This window comes from Xiphophorus hellerii, chromosome 4 (assembly GCF_003331165.1).
Source record: "Xiphophorus hellerii strain 12219 chromosome 4, Xiphophorus_hellerii-4.1, whole genome shotgun sequence".
Lineage (NCBI taxonomy): Eukaryota > Metazoa > Chordata > Actinopteri > Cyprinodontiformes > Poeciliidae > Xiphophorus > Xiphophorus hellerii.
The window spans coordinates 16,242,531-16,267,264 of record NC_045675.1 but is presented as its reverse complement, the minus strand read 5'-3'; the positions used below and the strand labels follow the sequence as shown (position 1 = coordinate 16,267,264).

Sequence of the window (24,734 nt, the reverse complement as noted above, 5' to 3'; positions counted from 1 at the left end):
CTGAATAATAAGAGAATGATGAATGTTTCCATGTGGCATCAGGACAATGGTTAAAATTACCGACTGTAATATTTCCCATTTATATGTCAAAAAGGTAACTGAGGAACAATCTGACAGCTCGGAAATCTTTTCCATAGTAAACAATATCACTCTCTTATTTAATAACCACAAAGGTGTGTTCCTATTTTAAATTTCCACCAAGGAAGGAAAGAAATATAATTGCTTCAGACACTCTGGTGTGCTGTCGAAATGAAACTGCAGATTGCTGGATCTCTTGTTTATAGCCTAGAGCTGTTCCAAGCACGTACCAGCCTCACTTAAAATGCAGGTCTGACGTAAAATGAGAGTTCAGACGGCCTGGCCTGCTTTCATCCCACTTAGATAACATAGTTAAAATTACAATTACCTTGCAGCCTGAGTCCAAACCCACTGTGAGATGTTATATGAGGCATGGCAGACTGATGGTGAGCGCAAATCCTGCTTGGCCAAACGGTAACCAGATCCCCACAGCAATTAAACAAGGTAAGTCTGAAGTTTAATTTAATTTAAAGCAAACCTTCTGGACATAATTATGTTATGAATTACACTCAGGTATTAACAACACAACAATAACTACATTAATCTAATCAGTGAAAAGATATTTAGAAAGGTTTTGTGTGGATATTTTTGGCCCTCATAAACTGTGATTGAAAATTACCAAAAATGCTGACATCTTCATTTTTAGCTCTTTTGACTGAAACAGAAAACAAAAACAGCTGTTTCAGCTTAAAAAAAATCTCTTAAGAAATTATTTTAAATGAACAGTTTCTGGTAATTGGCACATTTAAGCTCTTCTGTGTTTCTACCAAATGTTAAAACATGATAAGCTAGATTTTTCAAATATTTGTGGGAAAAATTAAATGCTGTAGGCACAAAACCCCTTGTTGGCCACTAAGTTGCATTAAATTATCTTAATGTTCATAAATAAATTAGTCTCCTGATCTGTCAAAAATCTGTTTGAAGGAGGATTTGTTTTACATTCTTTGAGAGAGCTCAGTCATTTATGTATTCTTCTAAAGATCAAGACTTACTTAGGATGAACACCAAACTAATTGTCCTTGAATTAGATTAAGTTACAAAAATGCACAAACAAATGAACACAAAAACTAAATGGGTAAAATTAAACTTTCATAACTCGGAAACTGAACATAAAAAATTAAATAAACTGACCAAAAATCAAATCATTCATCAAAAGGGTGCTGGTCTCCCAGTTTAAATAAAGAGGCCTTGCTGAGTGCCAATACTGTGAGGGTAAATTAAAAACAGAGGAAGGTGAAGTGAAAAACAGTCTCAGAGCTCATTCATCTGACCGTTTCCAGCACCAGAACTGCCAAAACCGGACAATAGTTCATACTCTGATTTGGTGGTTTCTCACTTTCAGACCTGGGTTGGTGTCCAAGGTGTGGACAGAAAACAAAACAAAGAGTTTCTATCAGAATCTCTTACCTGTACTCCAGTCAAATGTAGGGTAGTGTCTTAACTATGTCCGCAGAAGCCACCAACATTGTTTTTTGGGTTCTGGCAGTATGTCCTTTAATGAACACCGTATTTTGGCTTCTGCTACGGTGAGCCCGGCGGTGTAACGGTCAGTGTTTGCTTGTGGTTCGTAAGGTTAGCAACACTGACCTCACTATAGCCAAATATTAGGTTTAATGACTGAGTATTTAGTTTTGTGTAGTTTTTCTTTTTTTAAGTCTGGACTGTATTTGGAAAAATTAATGGGGGTTATGTTAACACGCAGTGTTGCTTTGTGGTTCAGAAGGTGAAGCCGCTGTTAACTGAGCCGAATTAACGTAACGGTCTAAACCACGACTTTAACCTCCGTGTGTTTTGACTCCTCCTGCCTCAAACTTCATTCCAACAACAACACTCAAAACACAAAGCAGAGTCTTCGGTAGTAGTGAGGTGCCATCTCACACGGACAGGGTTACACAAAACGTAGGTGGACTTCTGATGACGTTTTTTTTATAGTGGTGGTTCCTGCATGGACGCCACCCTGGGTAACACCTTCCTTCTGCCATTACTCCCACAACTATTATCTTCCTTTCATGGTTGTTTGCATAAAACAAACATCCACAGAAATGTTCCCAGTTCGTGGATAAACAATTCCTTCAAATTTGCTAGTTGAGCATAACTAGAGGTATTGCTCAGTCACGCTATCCAAAGGAAAAGAAGAATTCACAGAATAACTTGTGCCTTACTTCCTGTAGGACAACAAACACGCCTTTATCTCAGGTGCCAACTTTCCATTGCCTGCACATGAATAAAAGCACCAGAAAACTTGTTCAGGAAACAAGTAATAAGTTTAATCATTTAAATGATTAAATGATCGTTTTATTCAACAAAAAATAAGTTTAATTGTTGATTGGTTTGTTCCATCCCTTTCAAACCACCCATACATTTTATATCAGAATCCACTACAGGCTTTGTCACAAAGCTGCACCAAAGAAAAATGTTTGGGTGCCACTATATTCTATCATTAACTCCAGGGGTCTCCAAAGTGCCGCCCGGGGGCCTTTTGCGGCCCTTCGAATGATTCTGTGCGGCCCTTCTCCATGATTCAAAAGTATCACAAATTTATTTCGCCAGACTGTTGATGGTGAAACGCTTAAAGCAAACTAAAATTAAAATTTCTCTGAACAAAAAGAAAAGAAAGAATTAAAACAATATTAAAAAAGAAAACACAAGCAAAAGTTAGAAACTATTTCTTCTTAACAGCCACATTTTTTCCTTTTATTTAAAATACTGACAGATAATAAAAACATCAAGTAACTTTTACTTTAAAGTAAAATCTATTAAAATAGACCAAAAAACATTTTAAAAGAGTCTAGTATGTTATTTGTAGCCTAGAATAAATCTAAAATGATTCATCAGGCTAGTACATTTCATTACAATATTGCATATTTAATTTGTTTTTACAAAAGAATTGTTTCTCTATTTTTAATAACAAAAGAGGTAAAACTTTTGAGACCCACAGCTACTTTTAACTTCACAGTTGTGGCTCCAGAACGTTTGGACAGCTCTGATTTACTTCAAACCAAATTCTTTAGGCCAAAAATATCAAAAATAAAATATTTTTTTCCATGACACAACATCTGAAGCGTTTAGTTATGCCATTGAACAAAAAGCCAAAATCATTTTCAGGGGTTGGAGTAATCATAAATTACTTCAAAGGTTCCTGAACTTTGAAATGAACCAAAATAAGATAATTCACATGAGAGAACTTTAACAAATAGTGTAATACATAGTTTGGCAGGATTTCTGACAAAACCTTTGTTGAACATAATACGTTGAGGTCATAAAAGCCATCACATCCTGCAGAGTCCACCAGTGGGAAAAAGAAGCTTCTTTGTCTGCATCTAAAGCAGACGTGTCAAACTCAAGGCCCGGGGGCCAAATCTGGCCCGCCGTAGCTTTTTTTGTGGCCCTCTGGACTCCAAATCAATAAGTCCCTCCAGTTTTTCACAGATCCTCAACATTCACACAAAGACAACAAATCCCCACATTATTTCAGATTTTACTGCAAATTTGGTAACACTTTATTTGACAGGCTGTGCATAAGACTGACATAACACCTGTCATGAACATGAACGTTTATGACTGTTGTCATAAAGTGTCATTCGATAAATAATGAAACTTTAATGCAAAGTTGGCACTTTTAATGTACTTTCAATGCAACTTTTAGAGCAACTTTGCATTAAAAGTGTCATTATTTACCAAATGACATGTCATAGAATTCATAAAGACTCCATGTTCATAACAGATGTTATGTCATATTTATGACAGTGTAATATCCATATTATGCACACCCTGTCAAGTAACGTGTTACCACAAATTAAATTTTAATTGACTGCTGCCTCAGCCTGACTTGATGTCAAGTTATAGTCCGTGATCGATACGGCAAGTAATAAAAAGTCACTTTTACCATCATACATTAGCACAAAATTAGCATCCAAAATATGGGATTTTGATTACAAAAACCATAAAAACAATCACAAAATCCTTGAAGGACTGCTATTAATTGATATTTTAACAGTTAAATGGGTTTTATTAAAACATTCTGACACAACCGGCCCTTTAAGAATATTCAGATTTTTGATACGGCCCAAAATGAGTTTGACATTCCTGAGGTAAAAGTTATGGCAAGCTCACTTTTAAATGAGCAGTTCCTGCAGGTGAAGTTTCAAATTGAAGGCATTTTGTATGTTAAATAGTAATAAAAATTAACATCTGTACATATTATGAATTATTAAAGTAATTACTGTTTCTTATTCTAGATTAATCCAAAGAAATACTTGAAATTTGTGCTTTAATTTATAAGCGTTCTCATCAGTTTTCTATAAGTTTGTACTCCTCCAATGCATAGATGGAATCAAACCTGGATATAATCAGCAGGAGGACAGTTTAACACACAACACTGCATCTTTCCCTCTAAAAAAAGTTATTTTGTTTTTTACCTCCCATGAGGTCCTTAAAAAACCCGCTTAAGAGAAATTACACTGCAGACGTTTCTGTAAGTTACAGAGAAGCAAAATAATAAGAACACCACATCAAAAAGAGTCCTGGCTTTGTAGTGGTTATTTCAAAACAACAAAGAGAATTACGCAGCTGAGTCACGTCATGTTCACTGCTTTTTCCCAGCATGTGTCAGACGTTAAATACATCACTTTTACCATGTGCACAGGTGAAAGGCTGCGGTGCATCAATGCATCTGTCGGGAGATTAATGAAGAGAGCGCTTACAGATTCAGCTGAATAAACACACCAGTCATGGACTCTTATATACGACTATCACTTCATTCAGGGAGGCACTTTGTGTCATAAATATTAGATACACTAAAACACACTTCTTTATTAAATCTATTGCTATTAAATCCTTGAAATGATTGTGACTTTCTAAACCTGAGTTTAGGAAAATATCTGATTGAGACATATATTAGTTGTCATTATTTTTGTAGAAATCAGTATTTACTTTAACATTAAAGAGAGGTTTTTTCTTTTATTTGAAATTTCTTTTGATCACGATTGATTTGCAAAAGTAATAAAAGGGTAAAACATCCAAGTGGATTAGTACTTTTATAGGCACTGTATTTCCCCTGGAATACTTTGTTCTCATTAATAATAAGCTTTGAAAGGAATTATGGTAGATGCCGCAGTTGCACAGCCATTATCATCTTACTATTATCTGCAGAAAACACGCAGGAGGCCGACGTGAGCGCGCTCTCTTTATCCTGTCTGCAGTGCATCCAGAACTGGCCTGTTAACCAGCGCAGTGGCACCTGCAGGGGCTGACGCAGAGATGTATACACATGAGAATCAGGACCAGATGCAGCTTGTAAATGCTTGTCAGAGTTTAATAAATTCTTCATTGGTCATGACCATCTTTGTCATGTTGTTCTGCTCTGTGCTGACAGCTAAGAAAGAACAGGAAGACAGCTTTTATGAGTTTAGCTTAGGGACTACGGAGATGACAGTACACACACTGCAGGAATTAGACTCCACTGTCAGATCCTGGAAATACATTGCTCTTGTTATGGCTAAGGGAAACTTAAGCTGGGTGTAGATGTTCTGAGTTTTGTTATTTGACAGCAATGTGACCAGATATATGGAAAGTGCATTTTGTTTTTTGTTTTGTTTAAAGGCCACTCCTGCCTGTCAGTATGTTAAGTTGTTTTACTCCCATGTGTAACAGCATCCTAACATCATCCTGCTTTAATGCGTTCCTTCTTCTCTTGTTTTCAACTCCAAATGGTCAACATCAAAGATGTCACTTATGCTGCATTCAAGTTTTACTCTGAACTGGGAAATTCAACTGCCAGTCACATTTACTAATGGAAAACTGGGAGTAACTCAGACCTACAAGACAATAATGATTGGTTAAAGGCTCCAGCAAAATTACATATTTCCCCTGACGCATTCGGTGACTTGTTTTCAAAATAAAAAACAGGGGTTATGACCTTTTTAGCTTATTCAGATGTAACTAAAGTCATCTTTACAGCAGCTAAGACTGACATTTTTATAACTGAATTTTACATACAGTTCTAGAAAAAATTAAGAGGCCACTTAAAATGACCAGTTTCTCTTATTTTACTTTTTGTAGATATGTTTGAGTAAAATGAACATTGTTCTTTTATTCTATGAACTACTAACATGTCTCTGAAATTCCAAGCAAAAATGTAGGATTTAGTTGCAGTGAATAACGAAAAAGATGGAGCGCTTTCAGACCTCAAATAATGCAGAGAAAACAAGTTCATATTCATGTTGAAACAACAATACTGATGTTTTAACTCAGGAAGAGTTCAGATATCAGTATTTGGTGGAATAACAACAAGGTTTTCGATGGAGTTCAGTGCAGTGGTCTCTTCATTTTTTTCCAGAGCTGAATATATTCACAAATGTCAATATTTTTTTGTATTTCTGTGTTATGAAAGTTTCCTTTCAAGATCCTGAATGTCTCAGAAACAGCTGCAGAACATCCACAACAAGAAAGGTTTGATGGAATAAAAGTGAAGTAATTGTTGTCTCTTTTTCTTCTATGCTCACTCGTTGCCTCTTTAAACTATAAAATCTGTCTGTGTCCGTAGGTGTTTACCCCAAAAACACTTTGCTCACTGAAATGTTGTATATCAGCTGGAATGTAATTACTCAGCAAAGGATGTCATCTGAAAAGAGGGTGTAGCTGCCTGTCTCTCTGTCAGGCTCTCTCTCTGAGAAAACAGAACATTAATGAATAAATAAGGGCCTCCCACTCCCACTCAGTCTCATCTGGTTTATCAGAAATCCAGAGCTGTTCTGCAGAGTGTGCACTCCAACATGCTATATTGCAATCAAAAACACCTGGCCTCGGGGCTTGGAATGGTCACAACAGTACAGCTCAGGAACGAGCCAGCCGCTCCATATAGCCCGCATAATTGTTGGACAGAGGAGGATTTCAAATTGTTGTGTTTTTATTGCGTAGTTTTACTGTTGTTGTAGCACATTAGACCCGGGGCCAATTTGAAACGCCCAATGCAGGCTTTATGATCATAATTTTGCAAAACAAATAGTAAGTTCCTTCTCAAAGATCTGCACAGCACTGACACTCCACAGATGTGAAACGCTGGTATGGGAAATAAAGTGTTACTAGAGCAGATTTTTAGTATGCAGACTGAAGCATGAGCAGGATTTGGCCAGTGTATTTTCAGGAAAGCAAAAGCAAAATACTGAATTAATAGCAAACTTGTAGTGTTTTGTAATTGGGACGCTCCCAAGCAAGGTTGCATTAACTTTAACTGTGATACTCCCTGGATAACACCAACTCTAGATGAGCGCAAATACACTGGCATGCTGCTTAAATCCAATAAGTGACGTAAAGTGAAGTGAAACTTGTCCAAATCCAGAGACTAAAACCTCAAAAGCATAAAACGGGGAACGTTTGCTTTACTCTGAAAGTTTACGCTGAAAGTCTTGCTCTCTCTCACTCTCTTGCAGCCTACATGTTTCAACTTGTCCTGGTGTGTCATTTTCTGTTTAAATGCCAACACAGTTCAGTTTGAGTCTCTTTCTCACAGCATAACCTTGAGGTGAGTGTCATTACCGCAGCCTGTTGGGTTCACTGACTGAAAAAAACATCAAATTTTTGAGTTTCTGACAACTTTGTCTGGGCAGATTGAAATAAAAATAATCCAATTCTGGACAACAGACAACTTTTAGGTGCATATTAAGAAAAAAATGACCTTACTTATTGATCGACAGACATTTATAGTGTGAAACATTTTCCTTAGGATGTTTACAAGTGGTGCGTTCGCATACCTGTTCTCTGTAAATCTGAGCGCTCTCAACGTTTTCTTACACTTTGAGCTGGCTCATGTTGGACAATATTAAAACATAAAAGCATGTAGAAAAGCATTGTGAGCTGTTGTGTGTGATTTATCGTTTTTCTCTTTTTCTACCACAAACTGGACAACAGAAATCTTAAGTCTGCCCAAAGACCTCATGATTCATTTTATTTGTTGTTTTGTTTATTTATTTTGGATATTTAAAATGTCTTCCACCTCCAGCGTTAAATGTTAAATAAAATTTAAAGTTTATTGATCTATGAGAATGTGTTCTTGCATTATTATGCCATGACCAATGTATTACTCGAGAATTGTCTCAAAACAACAATACTATAATTTATCATCTAGCAGAATTTGTTAGGCAACAGGCTTGGTGTTTTGTCGAATTTTATAGAGGAGATGCTTCCAGAGCATTAAAAAGACCCCGTCACTTACAGACCACAAAATTCAAGATGAAGAGAGCACATAAACCGAAAGAGGAGTGTAAAAAACATTTTAAAGAAGTTGGATGTGAGTTCATTGTTGTTGTAACATTAATGAGAGTACAAGAATAAGAGTGATCCTGGTCCGTAAGACCAGGCTGCCAGGCCGGCTCTCTGGTTTCTGCCCCCTGCCGGGCCCTGGCCCCCCGCCTCCCCCCCACAGAGGCGGCTTCCTTGCCATGATGAGCTTTTGACAGGCCCCAAAACAGCCTGCTTAATGCTGTGCCAGGGCAGACATGGAGCGGCTGGGATCCTGGCAGCTTCTTGGCCCACGCTCCGCATCACGGGCCTCAACCCATTTCACCCCTCCTCCTCCTCCTCCTCACTTTCTCCATCCTTTCTTCCTAGGGCCTCAGGATTGTTATGCAAAGCTGGCCAAGCAGAGAGTGTGGGAGGGCTGTCAAGCACACATGTGTCCGGATCATATTTGTACGATCTCCCGTCATGGTGAGAGACACGAGTTCAGACTGTGAGCTCTTATCTGCTCTGTGACGGATGGAAAGGCTGGAGCCCGTCCTGGAGAAGGATCCCTATCTCTGAGGCTCATTACCTGGAATCAAGAGGTGAATTTGGCTCAAACAGATGTTGATCATTCAGAATACCCAAAAGGTTCTGGCCTCACATTTGCTCCTCAAAGCTAGACGACTTTGATAAAATGTGTAACTACTTAGTTAATTCTCAGAACTGGTGGTTTTTTAAAAGCAAATCATGGCGTAAACGTGACAAACCAAAGCAGACAGAAGATCCACCACTGCCATCCTGTGGTGACTTGAGAGTACTGCGCCTGCAGAGCAGCAACATGGATAACTCATTACAGCCACACCATGCCTTTTCCATTTGTGGTGAGTTTTATGGCTTCTCCACTGTAAACATTATTCCAAGAAAAAAGAAACATAAGGCATGTGTTGTGACATTCGAGTCCTACAGAAATACTGTGGGTTGTTTAACTACTTTTACATTAAACCTGCTAATTATTTGGCAAAGAAAATACCCTAATGGGGAAAAAAACAGTCCAACATTATAAAAAAAAAAAAAAAAAAGCAGCGCATGTATAGTAAAATAACATCTGTATTTCATCACTCTATTAGAAGCAGATGTGTTTATCTGAAACACAAACGTCTAACTAAAATAATAATTTGTTATTGATTACACTTATTAAATCCAAATTATGATAAGAGGATGAAGATTAACAGAAGGATTTAGAGCATTTGTTGCATTATTAATTGCAGAAAACTGGCTCTACTGTTAAAATAGCATTTGAGATGATAAAAATATAATGTGAAAGGTGCAACTAATCCCAGACCTACAACCAAAAACCTGAAATTTGAAAGCACTAACAGGTAAAAGTAACTGGTTAGAAATCACCACAAGGTCAAATGGACCAGAGACAAAAGTTTAAATGTGAATAAAATAAGAAACACAGGTGAAAATATTGCTTGATTATTTTGAATTGCTTCATTTTTCTCCACAGAGGAAATCCTTGTCCATTGTAACACTTGTCATCTCCAACATTTGTAATGTTTTTGGTCTTTTTATAATGTCAGTAACCTGCTTCAACTTCTCCATATTTATAAAGCAGAACTGAAGCAAAAAGGTGTTTTAGTTTTTCGTTTTTGACAGATTGCATATTGATGTTCTGTAATCAGATGGATCCACATTTCTGCTGTCTTTTTGGAAAACTGATGTTAGTTTCTACATGATAAGAAAGATCATCCAGACAGATGCATAAATCCCAAACAGCTGCTGAAATATTGCTTTCCTAGGAGGACTAAACCTAAAATCAATGATTATGTTTGAGAAAACAGATTAATGAAGAAATATTAGAGCTTTATAACATTATCTTTACTCCTGGTTTATGGTACAGTAGATTAAAGTTATTCTTAACTAAAATGCCTTTTCTTAGACTTTTTTTAAATACCTTTAGATTTTAAAAACACATTTAAAGTTGCTTAGATAAAAACCACCAAAGTCATATTCTTATATGTTGTTCAAAGTACTTAGTAAAAAACAAAACATTAATCACAGACGTTGCATTTGTGATGGTATCTTTTAACATTATTATCAGATTCCAGCTTGATTTCAGCGTCTGTGAGCCACATTTAACAAAAATATTCACAGAAAAAGCTCTGAGTAGATTCTCATTGAACAGTCTAGCCTTCTTATGGATGCTAAGAACATCTTGAGAATATAAAATTGCAATAAATCATCCCTCTGACTATTTTTTAAAACCAACACTCACTTCCAAACACCATCTTCTTCTTAACAGATCAACCCTGCAGTCAGGCATTATTTTCCCGTCCACATTCTCTATGAGACAGCTGCAGGACCCTCGTGAGTGTTGCAGCCACATATCATGCTTCCTGAGGCAGCCAACAAACATGACATGAACTATGAGCTGGCTCACCGTCTCACACACACACACACACACCCCCACCCACACTCACACACACTCGTTTCACGGTGAGATAACTGGAGTGCTCGGCACCTCCGTCCTGTCAGGAAAGTATTTGCTTTCCTCGTCGGCCTGTCAGGAGAACACAGACACCTACCAGCGCAAAGTCACAGATGTTTGCTTCTCATCTCATTTGCATATTAATTGTTTTTTTCTTTTTTTCATTTTGCATGAGTTAAAACCGACAAGCTCTTTATTTTTTGTTTCCCGTCAACATATTCAGCACTGTAATGCTGGAGCAAACAAGTTTCCTTCAGTTCTTTTTTGCTTTGTTTTGCTTTTATTGAGGAACATACACGTCCAAGTAAACAAATCTCTAACTTAGCTGGTTTCACAGTTTATAAAATGTCTACACACAGCCATAATTAATATTTGACATGTAAAAAAGTGATTTTTTAAAAATGGTATTAATAAATTGAAAACCAAACAAAAATATGTTCCAGGAAACCGATAAAAAACAAAGACTTTGCTGAAGCACACAGCTGCTCTGGTTCATCTTAACCTTTAGTGAAAGACATGGCTGGAAGAGAAGTTACAAGAATTAAAATGATTTGATTGTACCAAAAGGCATCATCGGGACAAGAGCACAAAAACATCACAGCATATGTACCCTGTTATCCATCCTTATAGAAAATGTAAAACATTTACATGACTAAAGATGGACCTTTCTCCAGGCTAAAAGTCAGACTCACACTAAAAGAAGTTCAGAAATTTCTGATTAATACAACTTGTTTTCTACATGTGACAACACAAAGCTAAGTCTGACACAAAGACGGCACCTTCTTTTTTATTTATTATCTATTTGTATAGGTACAAACAAAGTGTAAACCAACACTGAACACTGTAACATTTATGGCTTTAGCTAGTTTTCAGTGCACGTCCCAGGTGCACCAATTGCAGTTTTCTGGCCGATTTCTGTTCACCAATCTTGAAAAAGCCAAACCTGCCAATGCCAATTATGGCAGGTACCAATATTTTTGTCTGAATAGTTGCTAAATATAGCAAGAAAGTCACTGAGTTAGCAAAAGTGGGGTGACTATTGATAACTGCAAACATGCATACATGATCACTGATCTCCTAAAATTAAGGAAACCATTGGCTGGCCGATACATTGGTGCACCCTTAGGTAAAACAATGTAAAAGTCAATAAAACTTTACACTGTTAAACCAAAATAACATCACATTCACAGTGAAACATGGTGGTGGCAGCATCATGATCTGGAATAAAATAATAAAAAGCTCCAAATGCAAATCAGTTTAGACTAAAATTGTCATGTGTCTGCTAAAAAGCTGAAGATAAAGAGGGAAGTTATTTGTCAGCATCCCTGTAAATCCAAACCATATTCATTATTATTGTCATCAAATGTTTCAACTCACAAAAGTCTGATGATTTAACCTGGGTGTGCAGACGCTGGGTTTGGTGGAGATTGGCTGTAATCATCTCTGCAGAAAGCTGCCGTGTGCTGCATTATTTAATCTCCTTATATGCCCTGAAAAAATTACACAGACATCAGAGAATGGAAAAAGAATGAGCTCAGACTTTGCAACCTGGCAGACATAATCAAATCATTGTGCTGAGGGACTAACTCACATTAAACGCCAGTCTATACATCATACTGTATATCTAATTTAAGGCTGAGCAGACGGCTCTTTGAAGACGAAGTTTTGAAATCACATTCCAGTTTCCCCTCCCAAACAGCAAATTATTTCTACTCCCGCAGGACGTGTGATTTCGGACCCTGAGTTGGAGCAAATCACTTGCAGACGACTTCATGAGGAGCTTATTAATCTGAGTCAAGGGGTCTGGGATCTGAAGTATAAACAACCTAGAAAAAAAGGCTTTCTGCTAAGTTCCACCTCACAACCTCTACAGATATTTAGAAACAAGTGCCATGCCAGAGAGCGCAGAGAAGGGCTGCAGCAGAAATATGCGCCATAATTGAGAACAGTCTGCAAGTGTATGTAAGCAAGGTATCGTGTAATTAATCCCAGCGCAGAGAGGATCCTCTGCAGAGCGTGATCATGTATTAGTTATCTAACGTCACCGTGGGCCCATCAGATACAGTTTCTAAATACTCAGCCATTCCATGTTTCCTTTCTCTCTTCAAAACATCTTCCTCTCTTACTTCAGCCACAATTACTAAAGGTTATCAAGGGGCATCTGTCACCAAACTGTGACCTGCAGAAACCCACCCTCACTTCCCCTCCAAAGGTGCCTCAGCGCCTTATTTCCTCCTTATTACTCCCCCATTTCAGGCCCTTTAAATATGGAAAGTTAGCAGAGCTGCGAGACAGATGACGGGAAAGGAAAGGCAGATTGGAAAGATGCTGGCATTTCTTATCTACCATATATTAGCAGCTGAGAAATGGGGTTTGCCATATTCCATTAGGCTGCTGCCGTCCCGTCATCGCCTGCCATTCCCAGCGAAAACATGATCCAAATGCAGTCCAGATGTCTCAGCCATCAAGCCTTAATAACTCACTACCCCACATTAATCTTATCAAGCGTGTGATGGATTCCTGTCTGATAACATCTCACAGCGCTTCAAAAATATAAGTTCCTGCAGCTGACCACAGCTTTACTGCGAGCTGACTGGTAGCCACCGTCCTCCCCCTCCTCCTCACTCCTAAAAAAGCTAAAATATATTTGATATTTTTAATTTATCCAAATAAAAAAACTATTCTTCTATTATTTGACCACTTAGATTTCCATCTCAATGCTGTTTATTTATAGAAATGCTGGAATTACAGACTGAAGGTGATAAATGAGAAGGATTTTTAAAATATATTTTCCTTGACGTTTCCTTATCTACATCTAGGAAATATTCCACATAACTCAAGTGTGGTAGTTAATCACATCTCTATGGTTTATGGGGTCTGTATTTTCTTTAGATGGGACTTTCTGCAGGTCATACCATGCATTCAATTATAAAAGAAATAGGCCAGAAAATCATTTTTACATTGCCAGTTTTCTCAGGTTTAATATATAAGTAGTAGAAGGTGAAGTAAAATAAATCTAAGCGATATTTACATCAAAGTGTATTTTCCCACTTTTAAAAGTCACCAACTGTACGCAACCAGCTGGGCTTCCTAATAAATAACATTTTACTAACTGAATGAATTTGATTAATTACATTTACACCTGAATTGAATGGTATGTAACTGAAAATATGTTATATTTACTGGTATAAATACGATTTATCACGTTTGAGAACTGACCAAAGTATAGCAAGCTTAGCAAGCTAAGGTAGTGTATAGACCCCCAGTCCAGCAGGGGGTGCCCAAGAGCACTTTGCTCACACGGAAGCAAGATCTGTCAACAATAAGCTTATTTTAAATCCCTTTGAAGGTTTGACTTTCAAATTTTACGTAATGTAAAAATTTACTTTTTCTGTAATACTTTTTTAAAATATACTGATAGACAAAAACTGCAATTGTAACTGTTCTACAAATGTCTGTAAAGCCCGAACACAAATGTTAATTAACAGGATTAAACAAGTCTACCTAGCCATGACTTTAAGAACCCCACAACGGAGCAAATGTGTTGTCATAAAGACAGAAAATAAAGAAAAGAACAAAAACGCAGCAAAACATGTCTCATTCATGTCTTGTACTTGTAGATCAGTAAAGACAAAGCCAGTGAGAAGCTCAAAATGAAGCTTTTATTAAGTTTCGTTTGACATCTTGTAGCCCTCAGGTCTGAGAAAAACATGTAAAGGTGTGAATTAATTGTTGCATAGTGTCTGCTGCTGAAGCTTCACATAAACCACACCAGACTCAGAATGTTATAATATTACTGATAATTTTAAGACTCATCATCACTTCAATGTACTTTTATACTGGCAAGACTTTGCAACAACTGGTCCAAACATAAATTTAGTGACAATCAGTTTCCTTCAGTGTTTGACGGTTAAAAGCTATTCACAGTGAGGAAGGACTGGTTTTCTCTCTGGTCTTGAAATGGAAAACCCTGAACCATGAGGTCCAAAGCCTCTTTCCGTCAGAGGCCAAGGTTACACCGTTTTCCCAAGCTGTCCATCCAAAATCAGTCCTCCTCAGATGAGAGGTGGGATCCTTCATCGTGAACCTCTCTGTAGGCGGCCAGGGGGCCACCGTCAGGAGTGTAGCTCCCCATAGAGATCTTCAGTCCTTCAGACAGTTTCTGGGCGGCCAGTTTGGCCTGCAGCTCCTGAAAATAAACCCCAAGACAGAAAGACAGCTGACATGAAAAGGTTGGTAAACAGAGAACCAGCAGTAAAGCTAGTGGTGTTAAAACCTTTAAGTATGAATGGTAAAGAGCTCCACTTGGAGCCAGAAGGAGCAGCAGCAGCAGCAGCACAGGAGTTTGACTCAGGAGTCTGGCTGTGACAACCAGCGACTGGATGCTGCCCTCTAGTGGTGATGGAAAAGAACTAAAGCCGACTCAATTATTATAAACGGCAAAAAATGTGAATTAGCCACTACAGTGCTTTGCAAAAGTATTCAGACCCCTTGAGTATGAAAAACAACAACATGGCTGTTGTTTTTTTTACAAATATAAATCTGAAAAGTATGGCATGAACCTCTATTCAGCCTTTTTACTTTGATGCTCCCAAATAAAACTGAGTACAACCAATTGCCTTTGGAAGTTGTCAAATTTATGAAAAGAATACAACTCTTCTCACAATGACTCTTCTTCAAATATCTGAGAGGTTTGTCAGAGAACAAGTGAAGAAATAGCATCATAAAACCAGAAAACACAGCAGACAACAAACAGATAAAGTTGTGGAGTTGTAGTAATTGAGAGAAAGACATATTATAGGCTGAACCAACCTGCTGTTTCTTTGTCTGTTCTCTGACGAGAACGGCCGACTCTTCTAAAGACAGAAGCTGTGCTGGACTGTGATGAAGAGGAGGGAGTTTGGCTGCAGTGATGTCATCCAGGTGTTTCCTGTCGCGCTCCTTCCTGTCCAGAGCGGAGAGCGGCGACGCAGTTCCAGAGGAACGCCCAGGAGACAAAGATCCTGATGGAGAGCCGTCATTTCTGTGGGGAAGTCTGGATAATATGGAGGAGAAGATGGTATTCATTAAAAAGTGAGAGAACATTGAAACAAGAAAATAATACTCATGAAACGTTGTGCTCTTACTGATTTGGTTTGAATTTTTGCCTCTTGGGAGCTGCAGACCTCTCGGTTTTTTCTAGGACAGTCATATAGTGAGGCTTTTTAGCTGGCTGCTTAACAAGAAAGTAGTTATCTTTTGCCTTGCTGTTTAATTGTTCATTAAATTCATCAGCTCTCGCTTCAGACAGAGTAACTCTGTCCAAGGCAACCACAAGTTCACTTTCTTTGGTGTTCACTGCAGCTGTCTCTGATGTGGAGACACGCTGGTCCTGATGCTTGTCCAAAGATGTGTCCTGTATACCATCGCCCGCAGCACCCTCATTCTCTTCATTCAGGGGTGAAGCTGCTGATGTCAAGGGTGCAGCACGGTGCTGGTAAGAGAAAGCTTGGTGATACTTGGACTGTAACTCTGCTCTGGATGCAGACATCAAGCTCTGCCTCCTCTCCTCCTCACTGCACTGTTCAATGGCAAGACGCACTTTCTCTGCAAAGTCTCGGATTTTCTTCCCTTTGTCAGGAAGAGTCTGCAAGAACCGCCTGCATAACAAGAAAAATCTGTTATGCTTTATCTTAATCAAACAATATATGTACATTGATATGTTACAGATGCCACTATGCAGCAATTTCTGTTTTGCCTGCATTTTCAACACAAAATACAAATCATACACAAATATACAATCAACAATGTCTTGAGTACCTGCAATGAAAGAAAATTAATCCTGCACAAAAAAATAAAGAAAAAAATCCACTTTTTTAAACAGAAGATAAATAAATTAACAATATAAAAAAAGTTATTTACAAAAAGAAAACTGATTTCAAATTAAAATAACCAGAGAAAAGCATTATGTTCACTAATAACGGTGAATATGAACGGCAGTTACGAACGTTACGGCAGTTACGAACGTTATTTACGAACGTTATGGCAGTTACGAACGTTACGGCAGTTACGAACGTTATTTACGAACGTTACGGCAGTTACGAACGTCATTTACGAACGTTACAGCAGTTACGAACGTTATTTACGAACGCTACGGCAGATACTAACGACGCGGAAGTTGCAGCAAAAAACACATTCATGACTAATAATTACCACAAAATATACTAACATGTTAACAGTGTAACAATATTTAAATACAGGCGGAACAGCCGTGATTGAATATGTCAGTTAAATGCATCTATAATCACAATGGCGAATACACGACGGAAACATGCAATCTACCGAATACAGACAAATGCTAACTACAAAATAACGGTCCGAATTACACATATCACAAGTCGCTTGGAATACTACAAAAATAATTTCAATATATTTACATTACATTGTAAATCATTTTTAGTTTGTAAGATTTGCCTTTTATTGTACTTGTGAACCACAGAGGTGACAACTATTACCGTGACGCCACGGCCAGAGCTCGTTTATTCTGAACTGCGCATGCCCAGAGCCACAAACTACAACCTCCCCAGCAGACCAACAGTGGTACGATAGTGCCCTCTACTTATAAAAAGTTGCATGTACACAATATAAAACAAATAGAAAAGAAGTTAAACCTGAAGTATGTGCCTTTTAAAAAAAAAGTTTTATTACATACTCGTTAAAACTGTCGTGACAGTATGGTAAAACACAAATAATCTGTGGAAAAATAATATCGAGCTCCTCTGCCTTCTCCCAGTGCAAATACACAAGATACACAGCTCAGTCAGAAACAACCAATCAGAGTCAGGAGGGGGGACTTAGTGCTGTCAATAATTCTTGTGTATACCACTCACACCAACAACAGAGCCTGTCATGACTGCTTAAGCTAATTAGCAAGGCCACTAATCACAGCAGATAAACAGTTGTATTGGAAAAACAATGTTACGTTGGAGGAGAATGCATGATTGACAGGTCTAAGGCCTTCCTCCTGAGTCTCATCTATTAGTAACCTGCAGACCTAATCACACTTTTAAGAACATATGCTGCATCAGCCAGTTGATATGGTTGCCCTGCCTCACTTCATCTTGATCCCATTGATTCAGGCCTGCATACAGCTTCAACACATACAGCCAACTACACATGAAGCCTTTTTCTTACACGTTTTATGCCAAAATTCAATGTCTTTAATTTCCAGAGTTGTCAATCCTTGTAATCTTTTATGAGATATAAATACAAACATGTCATTTTGTGTGTACAGTGAATAAACTTTAAATATAGAACCTGTAAAAAAAAAAACAGATAAATTGATTATGTGATGGATGAATACATAAACGCATTCTTTTCCACAGCTGGAAAGTACACATTACTTTACCAAACTGAGACGGAACCCTGAACATAATATAATTACTTTTTCCAAGTGGAGCTCAACAAAAACGTGTTACAAAGGCATTATTAACATTTATTTATCCCTCTGATATCTAAAAAAAACACACTTGTATGAGTTCAGTAATCCATACTTAGCTAATCTGAGAGTAAACACAAAAGCTACAATTGGAGAGAGAAAGCGAATATAATCACAGCTCCATTGTGTTTTACTGTACTCACTTGTTAGATAGGATCTTTTCTTGCCGGAGCAGCAGCTCCTGGAGCTCCTCTAAGCTGTGGCTCCTCAGGTCTCCAACCTGTCCCTGCCGCTCTGTCCACGATGAGGACATCGCTGCTCTTAGCTACTGACAGCCATTCGCTAACAGAGGCAGCTCCGGTTGACAAGTTAACATCAACATGTACTAAATCTAAAAAAAAAACAAAAACAAAACACAGCTACTAGGATACAGATTCTTAATCATTAAAAAGCCATAAAAACTGCCTGAGAAGGAGGTTTCACTCCAAACCACACATGACACAACAGTATTTGAAAGTAGAGTCCGTTTTCTTCTTCGTTTGAGGAAGTGAAATGTCACAAACTGCGCTCTATCGCCCCCACCGTTTGACATTCATAAGTACGTCGTTTCCATGGAAGCAAAAGAAGCGTATTTGCTGCCCTCGTCCGGCCAAATTTGGTTAGCAGCACCACAATTGAGATTTTATGAATGATTTTATGCAATATTATGCTGTGAGGATGTTTTTGTTGAGTTAATGAGAAGACGACACTGGAGCAAAAAAACAGGACAATCTTGGAAGAAAATCTGTTAAAATTTTAAAGGGGTCTGTGGTGAAGGTTGTACCTCTAGCAGGAAAATGAAAATAAACATAAAGCCTGAGCTACAATGAATACAGTAGATCAGAGGATATTATGAAAACAGCCACTTTTCTTCACTGTTGTGCACTACCTTGTGTTTGTCTATCATACAAAGTTCTGATAGAACATTGAGGTTTGTTGATATGTGATCAAATGTACTCCTATTTCAGGTTGTAAAATATCTCACATGTTCAGTGGGATGTTGGTGTTTAGATATTTCTTGTTGGCTGACCACCAGTGAAACCAGTCTGAACTTTTCCAGCTTCGCGGCCTCAGATTTTCCACAGCTGCATTTCCTGTCCGGATGTTTTCCAACCACTGAACCGAACCATTTCTCATTTAGCTCAGCAGACAATGGCCCACACTTTAACCGAGAAGTTACAGCTGTGTCCCTCACAGCCAGTGTCAAAGGTCAAAATCTGTTGAAATGAGGGTTTGTTTTTTCTTACTTTCTCACACCGCTGCAGTTTAAAAAAAACAGCAGACTTTATTTCTATTACGTATTTACAAAATTCAGTATCAATATGCTTATTAATGAAATTAGAAATTCGACCGGGTAGTTTAAAACTTTGATGCTACCCCATCGAGTCAACCAGATTTTGATTCAAATTTTTCTCAGGTTATTTTGATTCTTTTTGATGAAATCTTGAAGTTTGAATGTATTATTAAGGTTATTAAGAATTTATTTACATACACATCTTTCCTGTAAGAACCATGCAGTTAGTTGGTTTGTGTAAATGATCATTTAAATCACTTCCAAAATGTTTTTTTCTGTCCATATTTAGCATGAGCATTTATGTATTTTCGACACAATCTTTGTGTCTTTTTTAAAATCATCTATAAAAGTACTCTCAGTCACAATCAGTCTGTTATGGCACAGAAGGTGGAAAGCAATGCTTGTGGCTCAGTAATGGCAGTCACTTTATTATCAACACAAGCACAACTGCAAAGTCTTAGTACTCAAAATGTCCGATAACCCTGTTGTCAATACAGATATTTATTCCCGCCACCAATATGAGACAGTGGGATATGTACACAAAGGTACAATGCTAGTTAATAAATATTATTTACAGGGCATGAACAATAGCAAAAAATATCATTTAATATATACAAATAAAAAACATTTAGAAATACAACCACTAACCATATCAATCCCTAACCAGGACAGATATTTTTAGCTCAATAAGCGTGGAAAATGGGCTACATATAAAAACACATTAAAAAATTAATTCAGTTTATTACATCCCACTGAGAGCTACATGTATTATTACAAAAGCTGCTGACTTCATTCATCACCAATAACACTCTTTTCCATCATGCCTGGCAGAGACAATAAGATGTATTATGATTTTAATTTTCACCATTGTGATTAAAAAACAGAAAAAGTGACAAAAGTTCACCAGGGGGTAACAAAGATTCATTAATGTGTTTCATAAACTTCATGTTTACCTGTGCAAATCGGTTTGTAAAAGCTTTATCCACTGTAAATGAGAACGATAAGCAGTACATTTTCATTTTAAATCCAAATGAATTACAGTTAAGCCCACAGGTGTCCATACTCCAGACGGATTTAGATTTAAAGTTAATTTAATTTAAACCAGAAGTTGGTTTCCAGTTGGAAAACACTTTAAGAAGAGTATTAAGTTGAAAATAAAAGTTTCTATTTACATTTATTTGAAAAACGGCACACTGAAAATGATCAACACCATTTCCAACTAGAAAATTTCGGAAGAAATTTAGCCGGGGCCTGCCAAGGCGCGCCCGTCGGGCATGGGCCCGGCGTCGTCACGCTACAAATCGGCGTCGACGCTAAAGAACGCCGCAACGTAATCAGTGGCACGCGGAGAATCGCAAGAACGTTAAGCGAGGCGGACGTGCACCATTCAGTATTATAAAGTAAGTATATCAGCTAAAATCAGCAGAAACGCTAATGTTAGCGTCATTGCTTTCATCAGTATGTGGGAAATCACTAGGATATTTTCTGTAATTGATTTACTCCATTCAGTATACTAAACATTGCTAAAAAGTAAAATAAATAGCTAATAGCTTATTGAAGCTAAAATGCTAACGCTAATGAACCTTGCATTGAACTGTTTAGTAACAGTTCAATGCTCATAAACTGCAGGAAGGCAGTTCATTAGCATTTACCTAATGATTGTCACAAATATAAATTTTCAATAACGCACACACACACAACATATTACAGTTTAAAAATATATATTGACCTTATGTTAAAGATTTCTACAAACTTTTTACAGGTAAAGTTTACAATGAACCAAAATTACAACATTTAAAGAATACCATAAATTTAAGAATCTAATGTCTCTGCAATAAAAAGAAATTGCTATCTTTTTTATTTTTAAACAACACCTCATATTGTTAAATAACTGATTTTATGTATTCAAGTTTTAAATATTACATTTGAGTTTGCATGGATGTAAAATTACTGCTCAGTTTAAAAATTACAGTATTTTTAAACTGAGCAGTTTAAAAATATGCTCAGTATTTTTAAACTGCTCAGCTAAACTTCGCTCTTTAGCTCGTTAGCTTGTCGATGTTTCAGTTTTATTCGCTGGGAAAATTATTCTTTGTCTGCTTTGAAGATAAGCAGACAAATAATAAAAAACAAGTTTTGATATTAACTCTCAACTTCATTCACAAAACTTTTTCGTTATTTATTACACAACGAACATGCATTTCACATAAGAACAAAACAATGAGGTGATGTTGCCTGTCCTTGAACACAACGCTGATCCCTCTTCACCCTGTCACCAACTCACACACATCCTCATTGTGTTGTGTTCTGTAAATAAACAAAACACAAGCAAAATCAATAAACTATATGCATATTCCAGTATACTGAGTTTTGGTTTTACATTCATTCTATTTAAATGTAGTTTGTTTGTGCTTACCAATGTTTTCTGGCCGGATGTCAGGCACCGTTTTCCCCTGGTCAGTTCGTCCATGTCTGGTTTTAGTTCTATTCTGTGGCAATCCGCAAAACGGCGTTTAGGTTTTCGTCAGTAATGCGCGATCTGTGCTTGGCCTTGTTTAAAGTCATTATTGAAAACATCTGTTCGCACAGATAGGTGCTTCCAAACGTGGACAAAACACGAGCTGCATGGAGTCGAAGCTGTGGCATCAAATCAGGGGGCAGTAGACGGTAAAAGTCCTCGATTGAAACATCACGGGACTTCGCTCTTTAGCTTCTTAGCTTGTCGATGTTTCAGTTTTATTCGCTGGGAAAATTAATAATCAGCTTGAGGTGACTCTGCTGCACTCTAGTGGCGAGAAGCCGTAATGTTGGTTGGTAAGAATCGGAAGGCATTATGGGATATGTAGTTTGTAGTCAATTCGTGCTCAAAACCTATTTTAAGTCAATCAATGGGGCTGTAAAACGGTGGTAGGGGGGAGAGGGCCACATAAAATGACGTAGCCGGCCACATGTGGCCCGCGGGCCTTGAGTTTAACACGTGCAATAGAGGATCTATCTGCTGCTCATGCAAAACAGTCTATTTTAATCCCATGTGTAATAGTCATTGGGTTAAATCAGTTATATAATGCTGAAAACGCAAGTAGTTGATGTAAAAATATTCAAGGCTTTTATTTTGAAATTTTCAGTATGCTTAATTTCAAAGTTCCGAACAAATCCCATGTGTAACAGTGCTTTGCATGAAAAAGTCAAATAAAGCCAAAAAGAGCAATTACATGATGTAAAAATATTCAAGGCTTTTATTTTGAAATTTTCAGTATGCTTCATTTCAAAGGGCCAAACTAATACCATGTGTAACAGTGCTTTGGATGAAAAAGTCAAATAAAGCCAAAAAGAGCAATTACATGATGTAAAAATATTCAAGGCTTTTATTGTGAAATTTTCAATATGCTTAATTTTAAAGTTTAAAACTAATCCCATGTGTAACAGTTACTGAGTTAAATCAGTTATATACAGCCCATAGCAGCAATTAGTTCTAAAGGCCAGTTCAGTCCTGATCTGTTTCAACTGAGCGGTCCACTATAGATAGAACTACAGCGATGCGTATTTGTAGTCCAAACCAGCAGCCAATAGCCTCTTGAGATCCGTTGCTATGGCAAATAATGGTCTCAGCAGGGTGTGAGCTCTGAGCTCTGAGCTGTCAAACACACAATTGTGTGTTTGAGCAAACACGTTTTACTGACAAAAAGCATTGGAAACAAATCCTTCCTGTTGGGGAACCGTAATACATATTCGAAAAGCGTTTAAAGCGTATGAGAGGCCTATGTGTCTTCTGCGATAGTCCCGAGATTCATATCTGTACCTCACTCAGAGCATTTACAGCGATGAGAGAAAGAAATGTTGTGCCCAGATCTGAAATTCTATTCAAATACATGGGAGAGAGCCTCAGACAGCCTCAGAAAATCCTGTCGCATGACTTTGCTCTGAAGCACCGTGACAGAAAACCGTACGGTCTAGATAAATTTCGAAAACATTTTACCGGAGCAGACAGGCGTATCAATGTCAGGACCGATTTTGATACTAATCGTGCGATATTTGTGGGCGTGATGGCGATTTCAAAAATGATTTGGGCTGAAAAAGTTGTCTTCATCTCTCACTCTAAGCAGCCAGAGACGCACTCTAACTTTAGGAAAAATGAGAAACTTTGGGTCGCTTAGAGGCAAATTGTGGACAAACCATAACTGGTATCGACGAGCCGTCTTCACTTTCGAAGAGATCACAGACGTATCTACAAAATGAAATTTGAATGGCATTTCTAGGTGAATTTGTGACGACACAGAAAATCCTCAAAAATAGGGTATTTCTAGGATTTTTCCCATTGACTTATAATGGGGTTTTTTTCGTAGTTTTTTGCGAATTATGTCGCCACGTTAAGCCCAAATCCCACCAAAAGTAATAGCTGGAATGGCGTGAATTTTCTGCACGTTTTGATACCTCATTTGTAGGTGTGCACCCAGCAGTATGAGCCGCATTAACGGTTACGGAAGAAAAATAAAGAAGAAGAAAGAAACACTTTCTCCGACAATAGCAATAGGTTCCTGCCATTGCTTTGCATGGCAGGCCCCAATAATTCATAGAAAAACTTTTTATGACAATATAAAACTTTTTATAATTACTGAGCAGGTTTGGGCATGTTTTCACTGGTAGTTTGACAATTTATGTTTGTGTTTTTAAGGTTGCAAGGCCTTCCAGACTCAAGTCCCACACTCAGGTTATAGCTGAGACTTTGACTGGGCCACTGCAAAACATTACTTATTGTCAGAAGAAACATGATGGTACAATTAAAGGTCACTTCAAATATAAATCTGCCACTGAGGTAGAGCTGGATATTAAATCAATAGCAATATATATCACGGCCCACATTCTCAATATCAATAGATAATACATCTGATAGAATATTCAATATTCGATAAACAGAATATTCACTGAATTCAGAGCCAGTGCCGCACAGCATTCTGGGAGATGCATTTAGAGGAAGGTTTTAGCCACTCTTTGGTTACCTAGCAACTCATTCCTTCTTTGGTCACCTAGCAACGACCTGTTGAGTAATTTAAGCAGCAGCAGTTTAAGGTTTCACCACTCACAGCTGCAGAAAATAAAAATTTAAAATAAAAATCAACAACAACAACATGGAGTGAAAACTGAAAATAAAACAAGAAAGGTCCTGGAACCAATTTGGCAATATTTTAGATATTTAA

General features: G+C 37.7%; 1 protein-coding gene and 1 long non-coding RNA gene across 2 annotated transcripts; one reads left to right on the top strand and one right to left on the bottom strand.

Annotated features, from left to right (window-relative positions):
* The first annotated feature begins 10,977 nt into the window (after positions 1 to 10,977).
* LOC116718633 (uncharacterized) lies at positions 10,978 to 24,624 on the top strand. Its single transcript, XR_004338963.1, has 3 exons — positions 10,978 to 10,991; positions 22,623 to 22,627; positions 24,378 to 24,624. It is a non-coding gene; the product is annotated as an uncharacterized LOC116718633 (long non-coding RNA).
* On the bottom strand, positions 14,430 to 18,764 carry polr2m (RNA polymerase II subunit M). Its single transcript, XM_032560779.1, has 4 exons — positions 18,410 to 18,764; positions 15,916 to 16,428; positions 15,602 to 15,824; positions 14,430 to 14,978 (listed from the first exon to the last, which is right to left on the bottom strand). Exons 1-4 carry the CDS (start codon positions 18,517 to 18,519, stop codon positions 14,835 to 14,837), a joined length of 990 nt encoding a protein of 329 aa, XP_032416670.1. The 5' UTR covers positions 18,520 to 18,764; the 3' UTR covers positions 14,430 to 14,834.
* Positions 24,625 to 24,734: the final 110 nt, after the last annotated feature.

Bases quoted from the DNA above. Each gene is read 5' to 3' on its own strand.
- polr2m (XM_032560779.1), bottom strand. From the start codon at position 18,519: ATGTCCTCATCGTGGACAGAGCGGCAGGGACAGGTTGGAGACCTGAGG. The intron at 16,429-18,409 runs GTGAGTACAGTA...CTTGTTATGCAG, and splicing joins GAAAAGATCCTATCTAACAA to GCGGTTCTTGCAGACTCTTC. The intron at 15,825-15,915 runs GTAAGAGCACAA...CATATTATCCAG, and splicing joins CAAAAATTCAAACCAAATCA to ACTTCCCCACAGAAATGACG.